The 26,014-nt window shown below is 42.9% G+C and overlaps 1 protein-coding gene across 1 annotated transcript in view; it reads left to right on the forward strand.

Moving 5' to 3' along the window:
* The window catches only part of LOC109755374 (uncharacterized), a 76,839-nt gene extending 54,911 nt beyond the window's left edge, over positions 1-21,928 (forward strand). Inside the window, exons 3-5 of the mRNA XM_040388424.1 lie at positions 14,882-14,894; positions 21,550-21,674; positions 21,779-21,928. Of these exons, the coding sequence (XP_040244358.1) occupies positions 14,882-14,894; positions 21,550-21,674; positions 21,779-21,928 (288 nt within the window). The remainder of the gene's footprint in view (positions 1-14,881; positions 14,895-21,549; positions 21,675-21,778) is intronic.
* Positions 21,929-26,014: the final 4,086 nt, after the last annotated feature.

Consider the following 26,014-nt stretch of genomic DNA (forward strand, 5'->3'; position numbering starts at 1 on the left):
GCCGCAGGCCAGCGACATGGAGCATTTGGCACAGCTGGCTGATGCTCGCGCTCATCGCCTCCATGGGTGTAGCTTCTAGTCAACTGATCTTGCGATTGGAGTGATCACTCTTGCCCTTGGTTAGGGTGCGTAGGTGCGTAGGATTTCATAGATTGGACTGGCAGGGATCCTTTATATGAGAAGTGCAGACTGCGCTGCATTCACGTGTGTGTTGGCCATCTACTCCTCGGCCCTCTACTGCACCTGCCTTTGGTTGTATGACAGGTGGGCCAGCCACCTGTTGGGCCCACGTGTCATTCACCCAAACGCAGGTGCAGTAAGTCAATGAAGCTGCGTCCCCCTCCGTCCCAAAACACTTAGGCACGGTACATTAACTCCCTCCTCGTTTCTTATTTCGTGACATATCAACCAATGAGAGATGTGGGTCGTGCATGCTTTCAATGACTTGAGACTACCAAACATGACATGCAGTGGTTAGTTCATTGCATGTAATCCTATTAATTAGCAAAAATACATTAAGTTCTCTTGCTTTCCCCTTCGTCTTGGTCATGGTGCACAACCTAAGAGCATGGTTAATACTTAATAGTATAGCCAGCTGCTGGCTATATGATGTTGCCATGTCATAGTAGAGTCATCACTTGTAGCCACTCATACAATAAGGTTAGCTATAAGGCTGGCTATAAGAGTACTACTTTTTCTCATCTTCTCTCTCTCTTTCTCAATATTTATTGTATATCGGCCTAGGAATCCGCATATAGCTAGGCTCTTGCATGAGAGCCCACTCCTCTTTTTCACTTGCTCTAAGATGACTTAGACTAGCCACAGTGGGAGTAACTTCAGCAGTAACATCGATTCCAACTCAACGAATTTGCTTATGTGGCAATGAGTTAATGAGGCGAGAGGTAGTTTGAGTAACTTAGCTAGTTATTACTGTAACATCACATGTCCCAATGCAATATGAGTTTATAACCTAATAAATGAGGCTTTGCATGTTACCATACTTATGTTACTACCCACTATGAAAGGTAGTAACATAGTTTAGGGATATGTATATGTTACTAGTGTATGTTACTCTTCATTGTGCCTAGTCATACACCTAGATGGAGGGAGTAGTCTCAAGTCATTGGATGCATATGCACCCCACGTCTCGTATTTGTATTGGGTGATTTCTTTTTTCGTGGCAAGAAACAGGGAACGAGGTGGGTAGTTAATGCACAGCGCCTAAAAGTTTTGGGATCACTATTTGGTTTTCGTAACGTGACTAATGCACCAGTACGGAGGGAGTACAATAGTAGTCTTTGATTGCAATTTTTTGTTGGTAGCTTACAAAGGCCTTGTTTGGTTCCATGAGTTAGAGTTAGTTTGGGTTAGTTTGGACTCAACTAACCCAAAAATATCCAAACAGGAGGGTTAGTTTGGGTTAGATGCATCTAACCAACCCAAAAAATCTAACCCACCCAAGAGGTGCTCATTTGGGTTAGTTCGCCTTGGAACCACTAGAAAAACACCTTTTCCTCTCACTCTCCCTGCAGCATACCCCCTCGTCTCCCGCGGCCTGTCCGCACGCCGGTAAGCAGTCGCGGCTCCTTGCGCGGCCCGTCCCCGTCGGCCTTGGCCAGCGCAACTCCTTGCGTAGAGACGCGGATTCGGTCGGCGGGCTGCGCGAGAGGCCAGCGCGGCTCTTTGCCGGGCACGTCCCTGTCTGCCTCGGCCAGGGCTCGCTCCGCCAAATCCAGCAGAGCATTTATTGTCAATCTAACCCTGCCATCCAAACACCTCTTTGGTTAGAGTTAGTTCAGGGTGGGTTCAGGGTTAGAATCTAACTCTAACCTCTCTCTGAGTTAGAGTATCCAAACAGGGCCAAAGTTGAGCGCTCGGTGAGTACAATAGTAGTCTGATTGATGAGACATCAGATTTGAGCCATCTACCGGAAGGAATAAAACAATACACTATGTATTTATTTACAGAGGGAGTAGTGCATTTTTTGTGACATGCATTACTAGATATTGCTAGTCAAATACTAAATCCAGATGGACATGGTAGTACTACTAAATCCAGACGATGGTGCTAGTACTAGTAGTAGTACTACCAACGTAGTAGCACTGTACTACCCGTTTGTCAAATTATTACGTGCTGCTCGTCGCAGTGAAGTGACAAGACCCTGCGCCGGAGATGACACCTGAGTATAGGCGCCGTGTTCGGCATAACATAAGTCAGCCTCACCGTCTGCAGTCACTATCATCATGGCTGTAGAGCTAGCCTCCTTACAACTAGCCGTGTTCGACATAATTTCCCGTGCGTAGATGCCCGTGCATTGCATGGAATACCAAGATTGGGGGTGGACGGTGCCGGCAGCGGCCATTGCGCCAAATTTTCCCATGGCCTTCTAGATGTGGTGGGAGGAGATAAGGCTGATTGTGAGATACAAGGAGTTGTTTGTAAATAGGGAACAAGTGCGGGCATCTTTTTGTAAACTGGAGAAGTTTGGTTTGTATGCGTCAGATCTAGATCCGACGGCTATTGGTGAAAGATGGCAGGCACAACATCATCACCAACTCAGGACCTCTTTGATTCGCAGGATTTTGAAAACGCGGGAATAGGACACGGCAGTATTACAAGTTTCAAACTGATATTACAAATGTTAGGAGTAATGCCGCACCTACAAAGTGGGAATCTAGGAAGTTTACGTAAGAACTTTCGTTACTTTAGGTGGATGCAGCATTATCGTACAAACTAAAATCCACCGCCCTGACAAGTCACTAATGGGCAAATAAATTTTTGAGTCTCTGGCCACTTGATGTTTCAAAAACAAATTCAGCTTCTCTAGAGACTTTGTCATTTAGGCTTAGACGCTTGCGGCGACCAGCACGCCATTCATTGTTGCGCCAGAGAACGCCAAACCTCATTACCTTGAGCACACTTGCCTCCAGAACAAAGAACCTGGCCAATTTAATCTCAGATGTGCTTCCTCGGTAGTCGATCAAATCAATTTCTGTAAGATGGAGATCAAGGCATTCGATGAGATTGCTATAGTGCAGCACATTTTTCACTTTCGGGTCTTTTTTTATCTGCAAAAGAAGAGAACATATTAGAGCAGCTGGCTGTATAAGATTGCTGTGTCATCAAGAGGTACCAATATCATTCGCTCATACGATAGGGTTGGCTGGCTAGTGATATTTTTTCACTCTCTCTCACTCTCTCTTTCTCTTTCCTCTCATTTACCTAGGAGCACATGAAGAGCTTGGGCATTTGTTGCCTTCCACTATGTGGCCGATGCCATATTTCTCAAAAGTATGCCACATAATACGCATCGATGTCAAATCAAAAGATTTTGGCACCGCTCTCGCGATGTGAGAGAGTTGGCACCGGTGTGCACACATACCCACATGTATAAACATATCAATCAAACCAACTACACCAGCCTCTCACTCTCCCAAACAAGTGTTTTTTATTGCCTCAGTCCTCTCTCTCCCACGCAAGTGTTTTTTCATTGCGTGAGTTAATTTGGCAACGGAGCAAAGGAGGTGATCCAGATTGGAGCACCAGGTGAGCAATGGAGGGGCATCGATGCCAAATGCATCACAAGTGAATTTGTCACGTGTTTTGGCCTACATAGTGGAGGGCCATTATAGTCCACTTTTGTACTACCTCGTATTTAGTGTAAAATTTTGACCATAGATTTACCTAAGATGGCGGATTCAGGCATATTGTTGTTATACTTTGTAAGGTCCTCGAGAATAATCAATAAAATGGCCGCATGCATCTCCTAGATGCAGAGGCTGGGGGTCATCCTCCTTAAAAAAATAGATTTACCTAAGAAAATGCCAATGCATGTCACCAAAAATTATACCATTTGAAATTATGTTCAAATACGAATCCAACGATATAATTTTTAGTGACATGCATTAACATTTTGTCTGTTAAATTTATGGTCAAATTTTGATACTACAAAATAGGAAGAGTAAACCAGGACAGAGGTAGTACTTGCTCTTAGGGTAACCATAGAGTTACTAGTCTAAGTTACTTTCCACTATGACTAGCCTAGGCTACTATAGTAGTACAACAAAAAAACGATGCAGGTGCTCACGTGAGAAAAAATACTAGAAACATTTCTTTCGGCGCAGTGCGTAGATGCAGTTTTCAAAACTGCAGTTGTCATCGTAATTTGAGATAATTACGAAAAAATTGAGCTACATTGTGATTACCGTTTACAAATAGGAAAGAAGTTTCACCTCGATGAGTAGCTTCTCCGTGCACGGAAAGCATGTAAGGAATCCAAAAACTTGATCTAGATTGGGGCCGATAGATTTTATTGCCAAGATCTTCACTGTGCGCATAGACTGGGTGAAGCTTGTGGGAATCATTTTCTGGAAGACGGTCGTAAATACATCAAGAAGAAATTTAAAAATGTGAATTTCAAGAAGACGTAGAAGAATATGAGTGTTGTACCTGAACGATTATGGATTCCCCCCCTCCGGCAGGGTGCCGGAACAGGGTCCCGATTGGTTTTTGGTGGCTACATAGGCTTGCGGCGGCGGAACTCCTGATCTATTCTATTCCCCGATGGTTTTAGGGTATATGGATATATATAGGCGAAAGAAGTCGGTCAGTGGATCCATGAGGGGCCCACGAGGGTGGAGGGCGCGCCCCCTGCCTCGTGCCTTCCTCGTTGCTTCCCTTACGTACACTCCAAGTCTTCTGGATTGCTTCCGTTCCAAAAATAACTCTCCCGAAGGTTTTATTCCATCTGGACTCCGTTTGATATTCCTTTTCTGCGAAACACTGAAACAAGGAGAAAAACAAAAACTGGCACTGGCCTCTGGGTTAATAAATTAGTCCCAAAAATAATATAAAAGTGCATAGTAAAGCCCATTAAACATCCAAGCTGGATAATATAATAGCATGAATACTTCCTAAATTATAGGTATGTTGGAGACGTATCAGGCGCCACCGCCGGGAGAGCAGGGCGGTCCGCACGGCAGATTTGGTGGGGAGGAGGCCGATGATGACGAGCAGCATGTCGTCGGGGAGGCTGCTGATGAAGTCCATGCTCGCCGGATGCGGTTTTGGCTCGAGCCGGCTCCGCTTGTTGGCTGCCTCGCCATCCATCTCAACCGGCGGTGACGCTGGTGTACACATGTGCTGGTGTGTGTGGTGTGCTGGCCTGCTGGGTGTGCGCGAGTGCGTCCTTCTGTGCATGCCGCCGCGCAGTGGTGAATTGTGCGCGAGTGCGTCCTTCACGCGGAAGAAGTGTGTGCTCAATGCGCCCTCAGTTTACTAGCGTGCGGGGTGCTACCCCGAGTGGTTTCAACTTTGTTTATTTCACCGCGTGTCAGATGGGCCTCTAGTTTACTTATTTTCACCCTCTGCCACATGGGCCAGCACACGAAGATAGAGAATACGAGCTGACAAGGCAGCATGTGGACCGGTTGACCAGTCAACTAAACAATATATGGAGCTATACGCTAACACAATGAGCGTATAATCCGTCGGTATAGAGAGTTCAAGTGAGAGAGGAGGCCCATGAGAGATAGCAGAGAGAGAAAGAGCTCATCCCTCCGTTCGATAATGTAGTGCCAACATTTTTTTAAAGTCAAACTTTTGATACTTTGACCAAGTTTATAAAGAAATTACTTATATCTACAATACCAAAGATAAATGGTAGTATGAAGTAAGTACATGTTGTGATGAATCTAATGATCGTTCCATATGTAAATGTTTTTCTCCACATATACCTGGTCAAACTTTTATGAGGTTTGACTTTTCAAAACATCCATATGCTTATGGACGTGAGAGAGTCCCTAACTAGAGAGAGAGAGAGAGAGAGAGTGAAATAAAAGAGTGAGTGAAAAAAGTGTGTGTGCGTGTGTGAAAGAGACATGGACAACACACGATAAAAGTAGAGAAAAGGTGTGTGTATCTTATGCAAACATATCACACATGCATCTTCGACAACGGAAGCAAGGTGAGGAGATAGTGTGTGGTTGTGTGCAACCGAGAGAGAAAGACCCCTAGCACGTGGCCAAGAGGGGTCTGACAAACAAGGGAGAGAGGTCGCGAGAGACGTACGGAGAAAATGCAGACATGGGGAGGAGAGAGTGTATGTTTGTCATAGAGAGATCCCCTGGAGATCGTGATGGGACTACATGGGTGGGAGATCGAGTGACAAGGTGTGTGCGCGATAGAAGGTACCCCGAGAGATATCTAGATAGACGTATGGATGGAAGGAGACAATGTGTGTGTTCCACATGGCTAGTGAGAGATAATCATACTTAGGGGGGAGTGCGTGCGCCTATGATGGAGTGAGGGATTATGGTACTTAGGGGGTGCGTGTCACATAGAGAGAGAACAAGGGCGGAGAGTGTTGGATGGGTCTATATGTAGCGCGAGCGAGACATGTGTATGTGTGAACCTGGGAGATATAAAGTTTGAGAGAGATAGAGGAGCCCCGATAAGGCTGAGTGGTGCATCAGATAGCTGAGAGGGGGAAAGAGATATTCCTCCGCTCGATAATGCAGTGCATGTAAATTTTTTAGAAGTCAAACTTTGGGAACTTTGATCAGGTTTACGCAAATGTTATTTATATCTACAATACCAAAGATACACCATACGAAACTACATCTCATGATGAATCTAATGGTATATGTTTGCCGTTCTAGATGTAAATGTTTTTCTCCACGTACATGGTCCAACTTTGTGATGTTTGACTTTTCATTAAATCTATATGCTATGGACCGAAGAGAGTGCCTAAGTCGAGAGAGATCAAGTGCGTGTGAAGGAGAATGAGTGAGTGTGCAAAAAGAGTATGTGTGTGAACGAGAAAGGGACAACAAATGATAAATTAGAGAGAGGGTGTGTTTTTTCGTTTCTTATGCAAACATATCACGCATGCATCTCCGAGATAGAAAAGCGAGGTGAGGAGATACACGAAGATAGCTAGTGCGTGATTGTTTGCAACGGAGAGAGACACCCCTATAGCACATGTCCAATAGAGGTTTGGCCAACAAGGAACAATGGTCGAGAGGGACACATGGTGAACATGGACGCATGGGGAGGGAGAGAGGGTGTGTTTGTGATAGAGAGATCCTCTCGAGATCGTGAGGGGACTATATGGGTGGGAGATCGAGGGAGGTGCGTGCGCGATAGAAAGATGCCCCGAGAGAAATCGAGATAGACCATGCACATGTTTGTGATGGAGACTAAGATTAGCTAGTCATACACATATAGGGGGGGCTGCATGTGCCTACATTTGAGTGAGAGACCATCATACTTGGCTAGGCATGATATTGTGTGTGTGAGCGTGTGAGATGGAGAGAGAACGAGGGAGAGAGATAGAGTTTTACATGGGTCTATCGAGTGCGAGTGAGATAGAGTTTTAGATGGGACAACCACAACAACTGCAGGGCCATCGACAAGTCAGCACATGATGCTCAATCCTATGGATGGCGGCCAGATAGGTTGTACCCTCATATTACTTGTGTGCAACATTTATGGCTTTGTTATTCATCTAAGCATGGAAAATAGATTATCACATTTCACTGTATATTCATGCTGGTCTCTTACGGGTCTTGTTCAGGAGTTAACATTGTTCCATAATTCAACTAAGAGACTTGTTCTTTAGGTAACATTGTTCCATAGTTATCATCCATCAGCCAGTGCTATCCCACAGGCTGGTGATTATAGTATTATACCACTTCTAGTATAACCTATGTTGTTCCTTAATACTTTTGTGTGCCATCTAGTTAATCTCGAGTACAAACGATACATATTCTGTATCTTTCATATGTGTTCTCCCTTTAGTTTTTGAGACCTGTTGCAGCTAGTTAACCCCCCTACTATTTATGTCGTCTCCTATAGGCACTCATTACATAAATCTAACTACTAGTTGTCTTCCACGCATGTCAGGTATAATTGCACACACTGATTATCCACAAGAACCTCACGGAGCAATGTAACGGCCAACAAACTTGACGTCAATGATACCCAATATGATGGAACATGTAAAGGCAGTTCTTCACAAGACTTGCGGAAAGATGATGAATCATATTCACCCCATAAGGTCCTTGCTCTAACTTGGCCCTTGATATGGGTACTGCATGCATATAATGTCCTCGAGTGCATCTACTCTGTTGCAATGCCTTGTGCTTAGCCTGCTGATCATGCATGTAAATATGGCATGCCTTCCTGTTTTCAGTACCTATTCCATTCATGATAACATGTTTTCAAATTCAAGTATTGTCATTCTACCCTTTCTCAATGCCATCTACTTAGTTTGGACATCATGCTTCTCAATATCTTATGCATTGTTATTCATCAGTATGTACTTCATCTGTCTACCATACCATGTTTTTTTACATTGAAGTGCTTTTCTAGTGGTCTCTTGCAATGCCATCTTAGTTTCCCAATCATACATGCATATGTTGCCTTAGTGTTTTTATGTATGTATTCTGCTAGCATACAGTTTTACATTCAGGTAGTGTTTTTTACAATGTTGTCATGTCGTATCCCTAGCTTTTACATCATACTCCCTCCGTCCGGATTACATGTCGCAGAAATGGATAAAACTGGATGTATCTAGAACTGAAATACGCCTAGACCCATCCATTTATTTCCGTATGGAGGGAATACATGTCAATATGTCATGCCTTTCTATTCTTTAGTACATATTCCATCTCTGTTGTAGCATGTTTTATAATTGAAGCACCATTCTTCTATATAAGGCATGCAAGGGGAAGACGTCTATGTTAGAACCTGAAGGGTTACAAACCAGGTCTTTGCAAAAGATCCAAAGGCCAGGAGATAATAAACCAACTCCAGTTGTCATAGATACTGCTCCAACACAGAGAAACCCAACTCCCACTGATAATAAGCAGATTCCAGTGGCCAAAGAACTAGTCCGCTCCAGTCTAGAAAAATATGTCAACTCCATTCTAAGAAGCATGTGTGTATCCTCGCATCATGAAATTTTATAGCATTCTGATCATATTTTCTACATGTTTCTTACTCATCTCTCTTTTAGAAAATAAGGTTAACCGATAGAAGACTTCCTCCATTGGGATCGTATTCGAGGAAAATATCTTGCGGGAATTCTCTGTGCTCCAATGCTGATGTAAGTACTTGTTGTATATCACTATATTTTTACATTAGCATGTATTTTGTTAATCTACGTGAATCCAACCTTTATCTGATCTAAAATTAGTTGTAGCAAAATGTTAAAGGCGTCAATGTTGATTTTTGTAAGGAAAACTAGCTGATAGTTTTGCATACTGAGCTGCATGAGTGTACTATCTCATATCATGCACATTAATGAATTGTAGTGCTGCTCTGGTTGCCAATTCATTCATTTTGTCAATGTTGCTTTCGTATTACCTTACCTGGCTGATGATAGCTGTGCCATATGTGTTAATTTGGTGTATGCTACTTGCCCAAACGTTCGTTGTGTCAATGTTGCTTTCCTATTATCTGACCTGGCCAATGATAGCAATGCTAGTGTGTTAATTTGGTGCAGGCTGCTGTAGATAAGAAGACAAACTCTGAAAATAGCAAGGCAACCCCATTGTTTCTTTCCAATAAATCTAGGCCAGGTAATATGGCAATAACTCATGATTAATCTGTTTGGTTCCCCTCCTAATTTATATAATGATGTAGTGGTAGAGACACTCTTGCTACCTCTTGAGCACTGCGTTGGTTTTCCTTTGAAGAGGAAAGGGTGATACAGCAAAGTAGCGTAAGTATTTCCCTCAGTTTTTGAGAACCAAGGTATCAATCCAGTAGGAGGCCACGCACGAGTCCCTCGCACCTACACAAACAAATAAATCCTCGCAACCAACACAATAAAGGGGTTGTCAATCCCTTCACGGTCACTTATGAGAGTGAGATCTGATAGATATGATAAGATAATATTTTTGGTATTTTTATGATAAAGATGCAAAGTAAAGAAAGCAAAATAAAAACGGCGCCAGAAATAGCTTGTTGTCGGGAAATTAATATGATGGAAAATAGACCCGGGGGCCATAGGTTTCACTAGTGGCTTCTCTCAAGATCATAAGTATTACGGTGGGTGAACAAATTACTGTTGAGCAATTGACAGAATTGAGCATAGTTATGAGAATATCTAGGTATGATCATGTATATAGGCATCACGTCCGAGACAAGTAGACTGACTCCTGCCTGCATCTACTACTATTACTCCACACATCGACCGCTATCCAGCATGCATTTAGAGTATTAAGTTCATAAGAACAGAGTAACACTTTAAGCAAGATGACATGATGTAAAGGGATAAACTCATGCAATATGATATAAACCCCATCTTGTTATCCTCGATGGCAACAATACAATACGTGCCTTGCTGCCCCTGCTGACACTGGGAAAGGACACCGCAAGATTGAACCCAAAGCTAAGCACTTCTCCCATTGCAAGAAAGATCAATCTAGTAGGCCAAACCAAACTGATAATTCGAAGAGACTTGCAAAGATAACCAATCATACATAAAAGAATTCAGAGAAGATTCAAATATTGTTCAAAGATAAACTTGATCATAAACCCACAATTCATCGGTCTCAACAAACACACCGCAAAAGAAGATTACATCGAATAGATCTCCACAAGAGAGGGGGAGAACATTGTATTGAGATCCAAAAAGAGAGAAGAAGCCATCTAGCTAATAACTATGGACCCGTAGGTCCGAGGTAAACTACTCACACATCATCGGAGATGCTATGGTGTTGATGTAGAAGCCCTCCGTGATCGATGCCCCCTCCGACGGAGCTCCGGAAAAGGCCCCAAGATGGGATCTCACGGGTACAGAAGGTTGCGGCGGTGGAATTAGGTTTTCGGTTCCGTATCAGGTAGTTTGGGGGTACGTAGGTATATATAGGAGAAAGAAGTACGTCGGTGGAGCAACATGGGGCCCACGAGGGTGGAGGGCACGCCCCCCTACCTCGTGCCCTCCTAGTTGATGTCTTGACGTAGGGTCCAAGTCCTCTGGATCACGTTCGTTCGAAAATCACATTCCCGAAAGTTTCATTCCGTTTGGACTCCGTTTGATATTCTTTTTCTGCGAAACTCTGAAATAGGCAAAGAAACAACAATTCTGGGCTGGGCCTCCGGTTAATAGGTTAGTCCCAAAAATAATATAAAAGTGTATAATAAAGCCCATTGATGTCCAAAACAGAATATAATATAGCATGGAACAATCAAAAATTATAGATACGTTGGAGACGTATCAAGCATCCCCAAGCTTAATTCATGCTCGTCCTCGAGTAGGTAAATGATAAAAACAGAATTTTTGATCTGGAATGCTACTTGGCATAATTTCGATGTAATTATCTTAATTGCGGTATGAATATTCAGATCCGGAAGATTCAAGACAAAAGTTAGTATTGACATAAAAATAATAATACTTCAAGCATACTAACTAAGCAATTATGTCTTCTCAAAATAACATGGCCAAAGAAAGTTATCCCTACAAAATCATATAGTCTGGCTATGCTCTATCTTCACCACACAAAGTATTTAAATCATGCACAACCCCGATGACAAGCCAAGCAATTGTTTCATACTTTTAGTGTTTTCAAACTTTTTTCAATCTTCACGCAATACATGAGCGTGAGCCATGGATATAGCACTATATGTGGAATAGAATGGTGGTTGTGGAGAAGGCAAAAAAGGGAGAAGATAGTCTCACATCAACTAGGCGTATCAACAGGCTATGGAGATGCCCATTAATAGATATCAATGTGAGTGAGTAGGGATTGCCATGCAACGGATGCACTAGAGCTATAAGTATATGAAAGCTCAACAAAAGAAACTAAGTGGGTGTGCATCCAACTCGCTTGCTCATGAAGACCTAGGGCATTTTGAGGAAGCCCATCATTGGAATATACAGGCCAAGTTCTATAATGAAAATTTCCCACTAGTATATGAAAGTGATATCATAGGAGACTCTCTATCATGAAGATCATGGTGCTACTTTGAAGCACAAGTGTGGTAAAAGGATAGTAACATTGTCCCTTCTCTATTTTTCTCTCATTTCTTTTATTTGGGCCTTCTCTTTTTTTATGGCCTCTTTTTTTTATTTTATTTTATTTCGTCCGGAGTCTCATCCTGACTTGTGGGGGAATCATAGTCTCCATCATCCTTTCCTCACTTGGGACAATGCTCTAAAAATGATGATCATCACACTTTTATTTACTTACAACTCAACAATTACAACTCAATACTTAGAACAAAATATGACTCTATGTGAATGCCTCCGGCGGTGTACCGGGATATGCAATGAATCAAGAGTGACATGTATGAAAGAATTATGAATGGTGGCTTTGCCACAAATACGCTGTCAGCTACATGATCATGCGAAGCAATATGACAATGATGGAGCGTGTCATAATAAATGGAACGGTGGTAGGTTGCATGGCAATATATCTCAGAATGGCTATGGAAATGCCATGATAGGTAGGTATGGTGGCTGTTTTGAGGAAGGTATATGGTGGGTGTATGATACCGGCGAAACGTGCGCGGTATTAGAGAGGCTAGCAATGGTGGAAAGAGAAAAAGTGCGTATAATCCATGGACTGAACATTAGTCATAAAGAACTCATATACTTATTGCAAAAATCTACAAGTTATCAAAGCAAAGTATTACGCGCATGCTCCTAGGGGGATAGATTGGTAGGAAAAGACCATCGCTCGTCCCCGACCGCCACTCATAAGGAAGACAATCAATAAATAAATCATGCTCCGACTTCATCACATAACGGTTCACCATACGTGCATGCTATGGGAATCACAAACTTTAACACAAGTATTTCTCAAATTCAAAACCACTCAAGTAGCATGACTCTAATATCACCATCTTCATATCTCAAAACAATTATCAAGCATCTAACTTCTCATAGTATTCAACACACTCATAAGATTTTTTTTTACTAATCTTGAATGCCTATCATTGTCAAAGAAAACTACCATGCTGTTTTGTAGGACTCTCAAAATAATCTAAGTGAGGCATCAGAGAACAATAGTTTCTATAAAACAAAATCACCACCGTGCTCTAAAAGATATAAGTGAAGCACTAGAGCAAAAACTATATAACTCAAAAGATATAAGTGAAGCACATATAGTATTTTAATAAATTCCGAATCAAGTGTGTCTCTCTCAAAAGGTGTGTAAAGCAAATATGATTGTGGTAAACTAAAAAGCAAAGACTCAAATAATACAAGACGCTCCAAGCAAAACACATATCATGTGGTGAATAAAAATATAGCTCCAAGTAAGTTACCGATGGAAGTAGACGAAAGAGGGGATGCCTTCCGGGGCATCCCCAAGCTTTGGCTTTTTGGTGTCCTTAGATTATCTTGGGGTGCCATGGGCATCCCCAAGCTTAGGCTCTTGCCACTCCTTGTTCCATAATCCATCAAATCTTTCACCCAAAACTTGAAAACTTCACAACACAAAACTTAACAGAAAATCTCGTGAGCTCCGTTAGCGAAAGAAAACAAAACACCACTTCAAGGCACTGTAATGAACTCATTCTTTATTTATATTCGTGTTAAACCTACTTTATTCCAAATTCTCTATGGTTTATAAATTATTTTATTAGCCATAGATTCATCAAAATAAGAAAACAACACACGAAAAACAGAATCTGTCAAAAACAGAACAGTCTGTAGTAATCTGTAACTAACGCAAACTTCTGGAACTTCAAAAATTCAGCCAAAATAGGAAGACCTAGACAATTTTTTCATTGATCAGCAGCAAGTGGAATCAATATTTTATCACGTTCTGGTGATTTTTAACAATTATTTTCGTGAACAGAAAGTTTCTGCAATTTTCAGCAAGATCAAATAACTATCATCCAAGAAGATCCTATAGGTTAAACTTGGCACAAACACTAATTAAAACATAAAAACACATCTAACCAGAGGCTAGATAAAAGATTTATTCCTAAACAGAAGCAAAAAGCAAAAAAAAACTAAAAATAAAATTGGGTTGCCTCCCAACAAGCGCTATCGTTTAACGCCCCTAGCTAGGCATAAAAGCAAGGATAGATCTAGGTATTGCCATAATAATAGGATAGATCATGAAAACTCATTTCATATTCTCTACTTTCAGCAGCAAGTTTTCTTTGAGGCAAGCAAAAGTAATCAAAAGTGCTAAATTTAATGGGACAAAAGTCCCCAAGATCAGCTTTAGGAGGTATAGGTTCCTCCTTCGGCCCTTCGTATTGCACAACCAATTCATCATTATTAGCATTATTCTGACAGAACTTTGTGAGCCTATACTCGAGAGAATATCCTAGCTCATTATTTCGAATAGCAAAATCATTATTAAGTTCAGAAATTCTATCAACTAGAACATTGGTAGGAACCTTTTTTCTAAGGTTTTCATTAAAAGCAACATAGTCTAGAGACTGAAAACGCATTATTTCCTCTTGATCAAATAAAATAGTATCTGTGGGAGGACGGCCAGCGTCCACCCTATAGTGCGCAAAGATTTCTTTGGCCTCTTTTATTATAAATCTGAACTCATGAGCCAAAAAGATAGTAGCGGCACGCTTAACAGAAGAATGCTCAATATTAGAAAATTCTAGGAAAATCCTTTGTATGCAAGGGTGCATGTGCATAAATTGCCTTTCAAGTTCAACTACAAGCATGGCAATAGTGTCCGCAAGACTACTGGTTCTATGAAGAATAGAACTACCCATAGAAGGTAAAGCACCGGCACAAGTAAAGAAATCTTGAATAACCCCTTTTCCAATAATATAACCACTACCAATTCGGAATTTTTTTGTATGTAAGGTAGGGGGTTCTTCAGCAGGAGCATCAGAATTTTCCATGTCATTACTATTGTCCATATCGACAATAGTTTCCCCAATTTCAGACATAACGGCAGAAAGTGCGAGGAGCAAAAAGAAAGAGGGAGGCGAACGGAAAAGAGAGGGCGAATAAAACGACAAGGGTGAAGTGGGGGAGAGGAAAACGAGAGGCAAATGGCAAATAATGTAATGAGGGAGATAAGGGTTTGTGATGGGTACTTGGTATGTTGACTTTTGCGTAGACTCCCCGGCAACGGCGCCAGAAATCCTACTTGCTACCTCTTGAGCACTGCGTTGGTTTTCCCTTGAAGAGGAAAGGGTGATGCAGCAAAGTAGCGTAAGTATTTCCATCAGTTTTTGAGAACCAAGGTATCAATCCAGTAGGAGGCCACGCACGAGTCCCTCGCACCTACACAAACAAATAAATCCTCGCAACCAACGCAATAAAGCGGTTGTCAATCCCTTCACGGTCACTTACGAGAGTGAGATCTGATAGATATCATAAGATAATATTTTTGGTATTTTTATGATAAAGATGCAAAGTAAAGAAAGCAAAATAAAAACGGCGCCAGAAATAGCTTGTTGTCGGGAAATTAATATGATGGAAAATAGACCCGGGGGGCATAGGTTTCACTAGTGGCTTCTCTCAAGAGCATAAGTATTACGGTGGGTGAACAAATTACTGTTGAGCAATTCACAGAATTGAGCATAGTTATGAGAATATCTAGGTATGATCATGTATATAGGCATCACGTCCGAGACAAGTAGACCGACTCCTGCCTGCATCTACTACTATTACTCCACACATCGACCGCTATCCAGCATGCATCTAGAGTATTAAGTTCATAAGAACAGAGTAACGCTTTAAGCAAGATGACATGATGTAGAGGGATAAACTCATGCAATATGATATAAACCCCATCTTGTTATCCTCGATGGCAACAATACAATACGTGCCTTGTTGCCCCTACTGTCACTGGGAAAGGACACCGCAAGTTTGAACCAAAAGCTAAGCACTTCTCCCATTGCAAGAAAGATCAATCTAGTAGGCCAAACCAAACTGATAATTCGAAGAGACTTGCAAAGATAACCAATCATACATAAAAGAATTCAGAGAAGATTCAAATATTGTTCAAAGATAAACTTGATCATAAACCCACAATTCATCGGTCTCAACAAACACACCGCAAAAGAAGATTACATCGAATAGATCTCCACAAGAGAGGGGGAGAACATTGTATTGAGATCCAAAAAGAGAGAGGAAGCCATCTAGATAATAACTATGGACCCGAAGGTCTGAGGTAAACTACTCACACATCATCGGAGAGGTTATGGTGTTGATGTAGAGGCCCTCCGTGATCGATGCCCCCTCCGGCGGAGCTCCAGAAAAGGCCCCAAGATGGGATCTCACGGGTACAGAAGGTTGGGGCGGTGGAATTAGGTTTTTGGTCCGTATCAGGTAGTTTGGTGGTACGTAGGTATATATAGGAGGAAGAAGTACGTCTGTGGAGCAATGTGGGGCCCACGAGGGTGGAGGGCGCGCCTAGGGGGTAGGCGCGCCCCCTACCTCATGCCCTCCTGGTTGATGTCTTGACGTAGGGTCCAAGTCCTGTGGATCACGTTCGTTCCGAAAATCACGTTCCCGAAGGTTTCATTCCGTTTGGACTCCGTTTGATATTCTTTTTCTGTGAAACTCTGAAATAGGCAAAGAAACAACAATTCTGGGCTGGGCCTCCGGTTAATAGGTTAGTCCCAAAAATAATATAAAAGTGTATAATAAAGCTCATTAATGTCCAAAATAGAATATAATATAGCATGTAACAATAAAAAAATGATAGATACGATGGAGACGTATCAACTCTCCACTATCAATAATACAAGCCTGCCAAAATCGCCATCTGAATCTGTTCAGTTTCCTCTGTCTCGAATGCAACGAAAAAATGTATGTTTGTGAACCAATTAATGGCTGAAGCAATGATGGAAATGGTGGAGGAATCAGAGGTGCACATTCGTGCGCAACAACAACTGATCAATGTTTTCAGAGACAGTGAAGCAAAGCAGCAAGAACTTGCCCACATGCTTATGGGCATCATCCGCGCTGAGGTTGCAGATTGTGATGTTGTAGATCGTTAGGTTCTGTTCATTTATTTGCACTGGCATCAATCTTTGATTGCCCAGTGGATGTAATTTCCTGCAATATATGCTGGATGTGCAACGTTTTTCCCTGTATGCCGTACCTTTGCTTGATCGATTTTGGTCCTATGCATAATTGCTCGTCGTAATGGGCTCAAATTATCTAATTGGGCCTAAATACATGTACGAACTTTAGTGGTCCCATTAAGTTAATGGGTCGTTACCAGGCCGAAAGTTAATGGTCGGCCCTCTTACCTCCCGGGTCGTTAACAGGCCGACATCGAAGTGGGCGATAGGTTGGCCCATTTGATTTCACGGGCCGTTAACAGGCCGTTACTAAGGTCGGGCTACATATGGCCCAACTATACTCTGGGCCTTTAGCAGGCCAAAAGAGACAACGGGCTCGTACTGGACCATGAAGAGTATGGGCCACTAAGAGGCCGAAAGTCAGGTCGTACAGTAAATGGCCCAACTGTGTTGTGGGCCTTTAGCAGGCCGAAAGAGAAACCGGGCTGGTATTGGACCATGAAGAGCATGGGCCGTTAAAAGGCCAAAACTCAGGTCCAACTACAAATGGCCCAACTCATTTATGGGCCGTCAACCGGCTGAAAGACACACCGGACCGGGAATTGGCCCAACACTTAAATGGGTCGCTAAAACGCCAAAACTTAGGTCCGACTACGAATGGCCCAACTCATTTATGGGCCATCAACAGGTTGATAGACACACCGGGCCGAAAATTGGCCCAACACTTAAATGGGACGCTAAAAGGCCGAAAGATGTACATCCCGAAAATTGGCCCATCCCTTGAATGGGCCGTTAATAGGCCGAAATCACATCGGGCCGATATTGAGCCCAAATATATAGCGGGCTGTTAACGGGCTCGAACTGAGATGGGCTGCAATGGTGTCAAATATTTAACGGGTCGTTGACGGGCCGAATTGGCACATCTCGCATGGGCCCTGGGCTTAAATGGACCTGGCACAAGTAGGCCTTATATGGGCCGGCCTGCTAATTTTTACTAGGCCGGCCTTTTTCACCGGAATGGGCCACTGTTGGGTCGTGCCACGTGTCGACCTATCATAGGCGCCTCCTGTCCAATGAGTGGATGACATCTGTCCCAACGGTGAGCCAACATGTGTTTCCTCCGGCCAATGAGAATTTTACACGTGGAAAATCCCCATTGGCCCGGGCTGTTAACGGGTTATCGGATCCGAAACTGGACCCGATAGCTTAACGGCGACCCGTTACAGTAGATGCCATGTGTCAGTCACCCTTGATGAAAGCACTTTCATGACGCGTCATTTATCGTCATGGAAGTGGACACTTCCGTGATGATAATTTTGGTAATGTCATGGAACACTTCTACGACAGCACAAGTATGACTATCTTGATTTTGTCATAAAATTGTCATGGATGTACATGCATGACAGAAAACGTGACCTACTGTGACAAACCCGTATCATCACAGAAGTGTCTTTTTTTGTAGTGAAGTATGCAAAGTCCTATCATTTTTCTTTTTCTTTTTCTTTTTAGAAGGACTAGGTGCACTAGTGTTAGCTCTTTGTGAATCTTGTTCTATTCTTTTTGGGTGTCCCTCAGGATAAAGTGGTTCCTGAGTCATTTTACCTCCTCTAGTTGTAACTCTAACAGCAAAGTCATGCAAATTATGATTCATTTCATCAAGAAATTCTCTTTGTGATTTAGCAACTTGTTCTAGTTGAGTTTGAACCATAGAAGCATGTTTTCCAACACCTCTAACATCATTTGATATTCTAAATAACAAGTCACTCAAGCGAGCAATCATATCAGAATTATATTTCAGTTGTTTCATAACATTTGCATTGAAGTGATCTTGTTTTCTAATGTAGTTTTCGAACTCATAAAGGCATTTGCTAGGATGCATATTGTGAGGATTATCATTTTCATTGAACTTCATAAGAGAATTTACCTCTACCACCTTAGGCAGTGGTGGTGTATTAAGCCCATGTATTTCTTCAATAGGAGGTAAATTTTTAATGTCCTCGGCTTTAATACCTTTTTCCTTCATAGATTTCTTTTTTGTCTCTTGCATATCTTCAGGACTGAGATATAATATACCCCTCTTCTTCGGAGTGGGTTTATCCGGTGGTTCAGGAAGAGTCCAATCATCATAATTTTTCAATATGTTATTCAATAATTCTTCAGCTTGAGCAATAGTTTGTTCCCTGAAAACACAACCAGCACAACTATCTAGGAAGTCCCTAGAAGCATCGGTTAGTCCATTATAGAAGATATCAACTATTTCATTTTTCTTAAGAGGATGATCAGGCAAAGCATTAAGTAACTGGCAAAGCCTCCCCCAAGCTTGTGGGAGACTCTCTTCTTTAGTTTGCACAAAGTTAAATATTTCCTGTAAGGCAGCTTGTTTCATATGAGCAGGAAAATATTTTCCAGAGAAGTAATAAATCATATCCTGGGGACTACGCACACAACCAGGAGCAAGAGTATAGTACCAAGCTTTAGCATCACCCTTTAATGAGAACGGAAATAATTTGAGAATAAAGTAATAGCGAGTTTTCTCATCATGAGTAAAAAGGGTGGCTATATCATTCAACTTAGTAAGATGTGCCACAACGGTTTCAGTTTCATAACCATAGAAAGGATCAGATTCAACCAAAGTAATTAACTCTGGGTCGACAAAGAATTCATAACCCTTATCATAAATACAGATAGGTGAAGTAGCAAACTTACGATCACATTTCATTCTAGCATTTAAAGATTTTTGTTTATACTTGCATAGTAATTTCTCTAGATCATCTCTATCATTGCAAGCAAGAATATCTCTAGTTGTTTCTTCACTCATAACATAACCTTCCTGTACCTTAGGCAATTCATACCTAGGAAGACTAGTTCTAGCAGGTGTTTCAGGAGATTCAGTTTCAAGCTCATCATTAGATTCAACAACATCATGTTGTATAACTCTAGCAATTTGTTTATCAAGAAATTCACCTAGTGGCACAACATCATTATCAAGGGAAGGTAGCATAATCATAAGCATCATTCATAGTTGAAGTAGCATCATCAATAACTTGCGACATATCAGGATTCATAGCATGTGGTGGTGTTGCAAGTTTACTCATAACAGAAGGTGAATCTAAAGCAGGACTGGATGGCAGTTTCTTACCTCCCCTCGTACTTGAGGGAAATATCTTCGGTTTAGGATCCTTCAGATTCTTCATAGTGATAATATGATAATAATCCCAAGTGACTCAACAAATATAGCTATGCTCCCCGGCAACGGTGCCAGAAAAAGGTCTTGATAACCCACAAGTATAGGGGATTGCAGCAGTTTTCGAGGGTAAAGTATTTAACCCAAATTTATAGATTCGACACAAGGGGAGCCAAAGAATATGTGAAGGTATTAGCAGCTGAGTTGTCAATTCAACCACACCTGGAGATTAATTATCTGTAGCAAAGTGATCAGTAGCAAAGCAGTTTGATAGTTTTGATAGTAGTGACAGCAGCAACGGTAACAGTAACAGTGATAACAGTAATTTGTAGCAAGTGTAGCAGTGATGATAACAATAGTAACACATCAAGATCAATAAGGATAAATTCGTAGGCATTGGATCGGTGACTTGTTGGATGATATTCATCATGAGACAGTTATAACCTAGGGCGATACGGCACTAGCTCCAGTTCATCGATATAATGTAGGCATGTATTCCGTAAATAGTCATACATGCTTTATTAAAAGAACTTGCATGACATCTTTTGTCCTACCCTCTCGTGGCAGCGGGGTCCATATTGGAAACTAAGGGATATTAAGGCCTCCTTTTAATAGAGAACAGAACAAAGCATTATCACATAGTGAATACATGAACTCCTCAAACTACGGTCATCACCGAGAGTGGGCCCGGTTGTTGTCACTCCGGGGTTGCCGGATCATAATACGTAGTAGGTGACTATAATTTGCAAGATCGGATCTAAAACATGGATATAATGATGAAATTCATAAACAGTTCAGATCTGAGTTCATGGCACCCGGGCCTAAAGTGACAAGCATTAAGCATGGCAAAGTCATAGCAACACCAGTCTAAGAACATAGTGGACACTAGGGATCGGGCCCTAATAAAACTAACTCGATTACATGATGAATCTCATCCAACTCCTCACTGACCAGCGAGCCTACGAAGGAATTACTCACTCCCGGTGGGGAGCATCATGGAATTGGCGATGGTGGGTTGTGCCCAACCAGGGGCCCCTCTTTGGTGGTTTTTGGCTCCAAAAATCCTTATTTATACTATAAAAAATCCTCGCAAAGTTTCGTTCCATTCCGAGAACTTTTATTTCTGCACAAAAACAACACCATGGTAGTTCTATTGAAAACAGCTTCAGTCCGGGGTTAGTTTCATTCAAATCATACAAATTAGAGTCCAAAACAAGAGGAAAAGCGTGAGAAAAAGTAGATACATTGGAGACATGTCAATTGTTGTTCTACTTTGTAAGATTCTCGAGAATAATCAATAAAATGGCCGCATGCATCTCCCAGATGTAGAGGCCGGGGGTCATCCTTCTTTCCAAACAAAAATCGATGCCTATTGGTGTCGTGGTGCGCAGAGGTGACCAAGGCGCTGCGGGCGAGGAAGAACGACAAGATGCGGCAGTGCGAGGCCATCAAGCAGCAGCACGACCAGCTCCGGCGCGGCGACGGGCCGGAGCAGGGCGCCTCTGACAAGGTCAGTGCCTCCCCATTCTCCTGATGACGATGGTCTCTTCCTACCTGCAAATGCCATAAGCGCTATGTTGATTCCTATACGCTCTCCTGCCTCCTCATGATGCGAAGCAGCGGGGGGAGAAGGACCAGCACCGGGGCTCCGGTGGCGCGCAGCCGGCCGGGAGCGGCAAGGGCCAGCACTGGCGGCTGTCCCTGCAGAGCATCTCCGAAGCCGCGGCGGGCCAGAGCAGCAGCAGCATCTCTGAAACCACTGTGAGCTAATCATCGGATTAAAAACCCTCAGTGCGAGACTTATCAAGTCCGTCTACGATCCAGACACCGATATACAACAGGCAACACTTGGTTCATCACCCTCCAAGGTGTGGCGTGCTTTGAATTGAAGGCAGAGACATACTCAAATTTGGTCTTATTCGGAGAATAGGTAATGGGCAGTCGACTCATGTATGGCAGGATAGCTTGATACCAAGATCACAACGTTTATCTCCGGTGGTGGCCATTTTAGATGCGCCACCCCCGTTAGTATCTGAATTGATCAACGCAACAGCAGGTTGGTGGGACAGGGCTGAGCTTAGCAGGCATTTCTTGCCCATGGATGTCGAGGCTATTTCAAGGATTCCCATCAGCACACGGTCCAACAGGAGGAATTTTGGGCATGCACTACAGGAATCAGCTATGCAGACGGCAAAGGCAAGGATGGCGGACGGCAAAGGCCTTTGCCGTCTGCCGTGGACGGCAAAAGGCTCCGGCAAAGTAGGCTACGGTAAAAAGCTTATTTGTCGTCTGCTTTCTGAAGCGGACGACAAATGGGCCTTTGCCATCAGCGGCGGACGGCAAAGAAAGCCGACGACAATAAATTCGCTGTTAGTCCGTTAGGCGTCTAACGGCAGCCTTTGCCGTCCGCCGCTAACGGCAAAGAGCATCAAGCCTTTGTCGTCTGCCACTGTAGGCAAACTGACCAAATGGGTCAGCTGCCAGGAAGCACAGGTGGTTGCCACGTGGCTTCTTTGCCATCCGCGGCGGACGGCAAAGAGCCTGCATTGCCTCTTTTCTGTTTTTTCTTATACCCAACCATTTTCATAGCAAATAGATGATACATATATATTTTTCACATGGCAAGTTCACAGCAAACATATGAGATATCCAACACATATAATTTCATCATACATGCATAGTTCCATCAACCATACATAGCAAGTTCCACATACATGCATCCAACCATACATATTACGATAGTGTCATCCTACCATACATGCATAGTTCATCGATACAAAAGAAACATAGTTCATCCAAACAAGCACTCCATCTATAAAAGCACAAATGGAAAAGAAGCACTCCATCCATGCAAGCTTCCATGAATTAAATCAAATCTGCAAAATGATAAACAAGATGTTAGAAAAAGAAGAAGAAAATGAAGAAGAAGAAGACTATAAGAAGTAAGCATACTTAAGTAAAATGGAGCTAACCTAGAAGAAAATGAAGAAGAAGAAGAAGAAGAAGACGACTAGAAGAATACTAGAAGAAGACTAGAAGAATACTAGAAGAATACTAGAAGAAGAAGAAGAAGACTATAATTAAGCTTATTATGTTAACTTGGTCATTTTGTGCTAACATAAGTAATTTTGGAGTTAACCTATAGGAAACTAAGCATATTAGAGATAACTTAGCATATTAGAGCCAACATAGGTAAAATGGAGCCAACCTAGCTAATTATGCCATCTTTGAGTGAACTAAGCATATTAGAGCTAACTCATAGCTAACTTATGTCATTTTGGAGAAGAAGAAGAAGAAGAAAATGAAGAAGAAGAAGAAGAAGAAGAATATATGACATTTATGAGCTAATTTAGGTGAAATTGATCGTTTGTGCGCTAACCTAGGTGAAATGGATCATTTATGAGCTAATCTAGGTAAAATGGGTCATTTTAGAGCTAACTTGGGTAAAATGCATCATTTTGGAGCTAACCTAGGTAAGATGGGTCATTTTGGAGCTAACCTAGGTAAAATGGGTCATTTTAGAGCTAACATAGGTAAAATGGATCATTTTGGAGCTAGTCTAGGTAAAATGGGTCATTTTAGAGCTAACTTGAGTAAAATTGATCATTTATGAGCTAACTAAGGTAAAATGGGTCATTTTAGAGCTAACTTGGGTAAAATGGATTGTTTATGAGCTAACTAAGCTAATTATTCTAAGTCTACGTCATTGTGGTAAGCATATTGGAGGAAATAAGGCTAAGTCTAGTTCTTTATGCATTTGTTAAGCAAAACACTAGAGAAACTTACCATGATCATGGAGGTGTAGGAGCGGGCTGGCTCGTGCCGGTAGCTGGAGAAGGATCGTGCGATGCTTGTCTAGAGTTACGCTGCACCAAAAATCATTTCCAATGTCTCGTTAGCATGATGACACTCAAATGTTAAGACTAGCAAGTAATGTTCATTTAAATTAAACTCACCGTGGTCCCAGGAGCAATCACTGGCATCGGCGGAGCGGTCTAACCGGTCTTCTCGCACACAGACTGCACATTTGGTTTTGATGACTCAGTCATACTAGTTAGTAATGAGACAAACACTACATGAATGTTTTGGCTAATCTGCAGAGGAAACTTACCACAAGGAGCTTGTACATGGCCCTTGCCTGCATGTCATTCCGTGCCCTCTCGTCCTCCAACATCTTTGTCGTCCTCTCCTCTAACTCCCGCTGCCTCTCCGCCGCCTCCGCCAGAAGATTCTCCGTTCTATCTCTCTCACTCTGTATAGCAGCCTGCAACACCACTCCTCGTTACCATTTGTAATTATTGATGGAAGCACACACAATGTAATGGAGAAAGATAGCTGAGTACGTATAACTAACCTTGATGGCGAGTTGGACTGGCCGTTCACGAGGCCTTATCTCAGGAGCGGAGCTCGACTGGCGCGCCTTGATCTCCGGGAGAGTGCTAGGACAACGGATAAGTCCATCACCAATGGCTATGGAGCCATGGGACCTCCCGCCACCAGATATCATCACCATCTCTGGATCAATGGGACCCTGGCTCGGGTTAAAGTCCTCCCCTTTCCTCGCCTTCCCCTCATCTCTATATTTCACGAGCTTGTCGTGGGAGGAGATGTTGGTGAAGTTGTTTGCATCATCGAGGTCAGACGGAGAGAATGCCTTGACTTTCTTGAAATAGGCTGTGTGGGCCATGGCATACAGGTCGTACACCTCTGGCACCTTATCTGCCTTATTGTAGTGTCCTGAAAGAGAGAAACAAAGTAAATTAGTAATTAAAGGGCTCAAGCTAGCATGATGAATGAATTGCATGAATCATGAAGCAAACCACATACCCAGTTCCGCCCGAACTGATATAAGTTGGAGCTGCCTTGATGGTGTGGCACACCTTCCATTTGGGCACGTTTGTCCTTGGCCGCGTTGTGGACGGCTAGCCATTCTTTTGAGCACCACTCATTGACCAACACCTCCCAACAATCCATCCGATCCGACACCATCTCGGAGGCGCCTAAGTTAGCAAATAGAAACTTGAGCGCTACGGCTATGAATTACTAAATGAAGGAAGTAAGTACAAGGCCTTAAGAATTTCCTTCATGTACTGCTCCTTACTTAGGAACTTATCGCAGCACGCCGGCTTGGGCTTCTTGATACCACGCAAGGCGTAGTAGTCTCGAACAGCCTGCACCCGAGCCTCGTGCCGTAAGTTCTGTAGTAGGCGCTTGCAGACGTTCTCGATAACATTTGCCGCCTCCTCCTCGTATCCCACCTCACACCTATAGAATGTCTGCAATCAAATGAGATAATATTGATTAGTACAATTAATAACTATCTAGTTGAAGATTTTTAAATGTGTAAAGGAGAAATTACCCAGAACTTTCTGATCACCACGTCTTCCCTCGTGTCGCACAAGACACCGTCGATAATCTCACCCGGCGGGGCCGGGGCAGCCAAGTAGTGCTCCCAGCTCAATCCAAGCTCTGGAAGCCGACCCTCACCAGGCAACGTGACAAACCCCGGGAAGTTTTGCCGGCAAAGCACTCCAAGGACGGAGTTGGGCCGGCGGACACTATGATGGTGGTCCCAACCCCTACAGCATGACAAGGCCAACGCATTAGATATTTGAAGAAACGTGAATGCGGAAGGTACAAAAAGATTAAATGCACTTACCGCTCCCCATCAGGGTAAATCAACCACCTCTGCTCGCGGGTCGCCGGCACGGACGGGAGCCGTGTACAACCACGCTGGTAGACGGTGCCCCCCTCCTCCTCAATATCAGTCGGCTCCCCGCCATCATCAGCATGGCCACTTGGCCCCTCAGGCTCATCCGGCCAGGTACCCCATCCAGACGTGTGCTCCTCCGGGGT

This window comes from Aegilops tauschii, chromosome 5, assembly GCF_002575655.3.
Source record: "Aegilops tauschii subsp. strangulata cultivar AL8/78 chromosome 5, Aet v6.0, whole genome shotgun sequence".
Lineage (NCBI taxonomy): Eukaryota > Viridiplantae > Streptophyta > Magnoliopsida > Poales > Poaceae > Aegilops > Aegilops tauschii.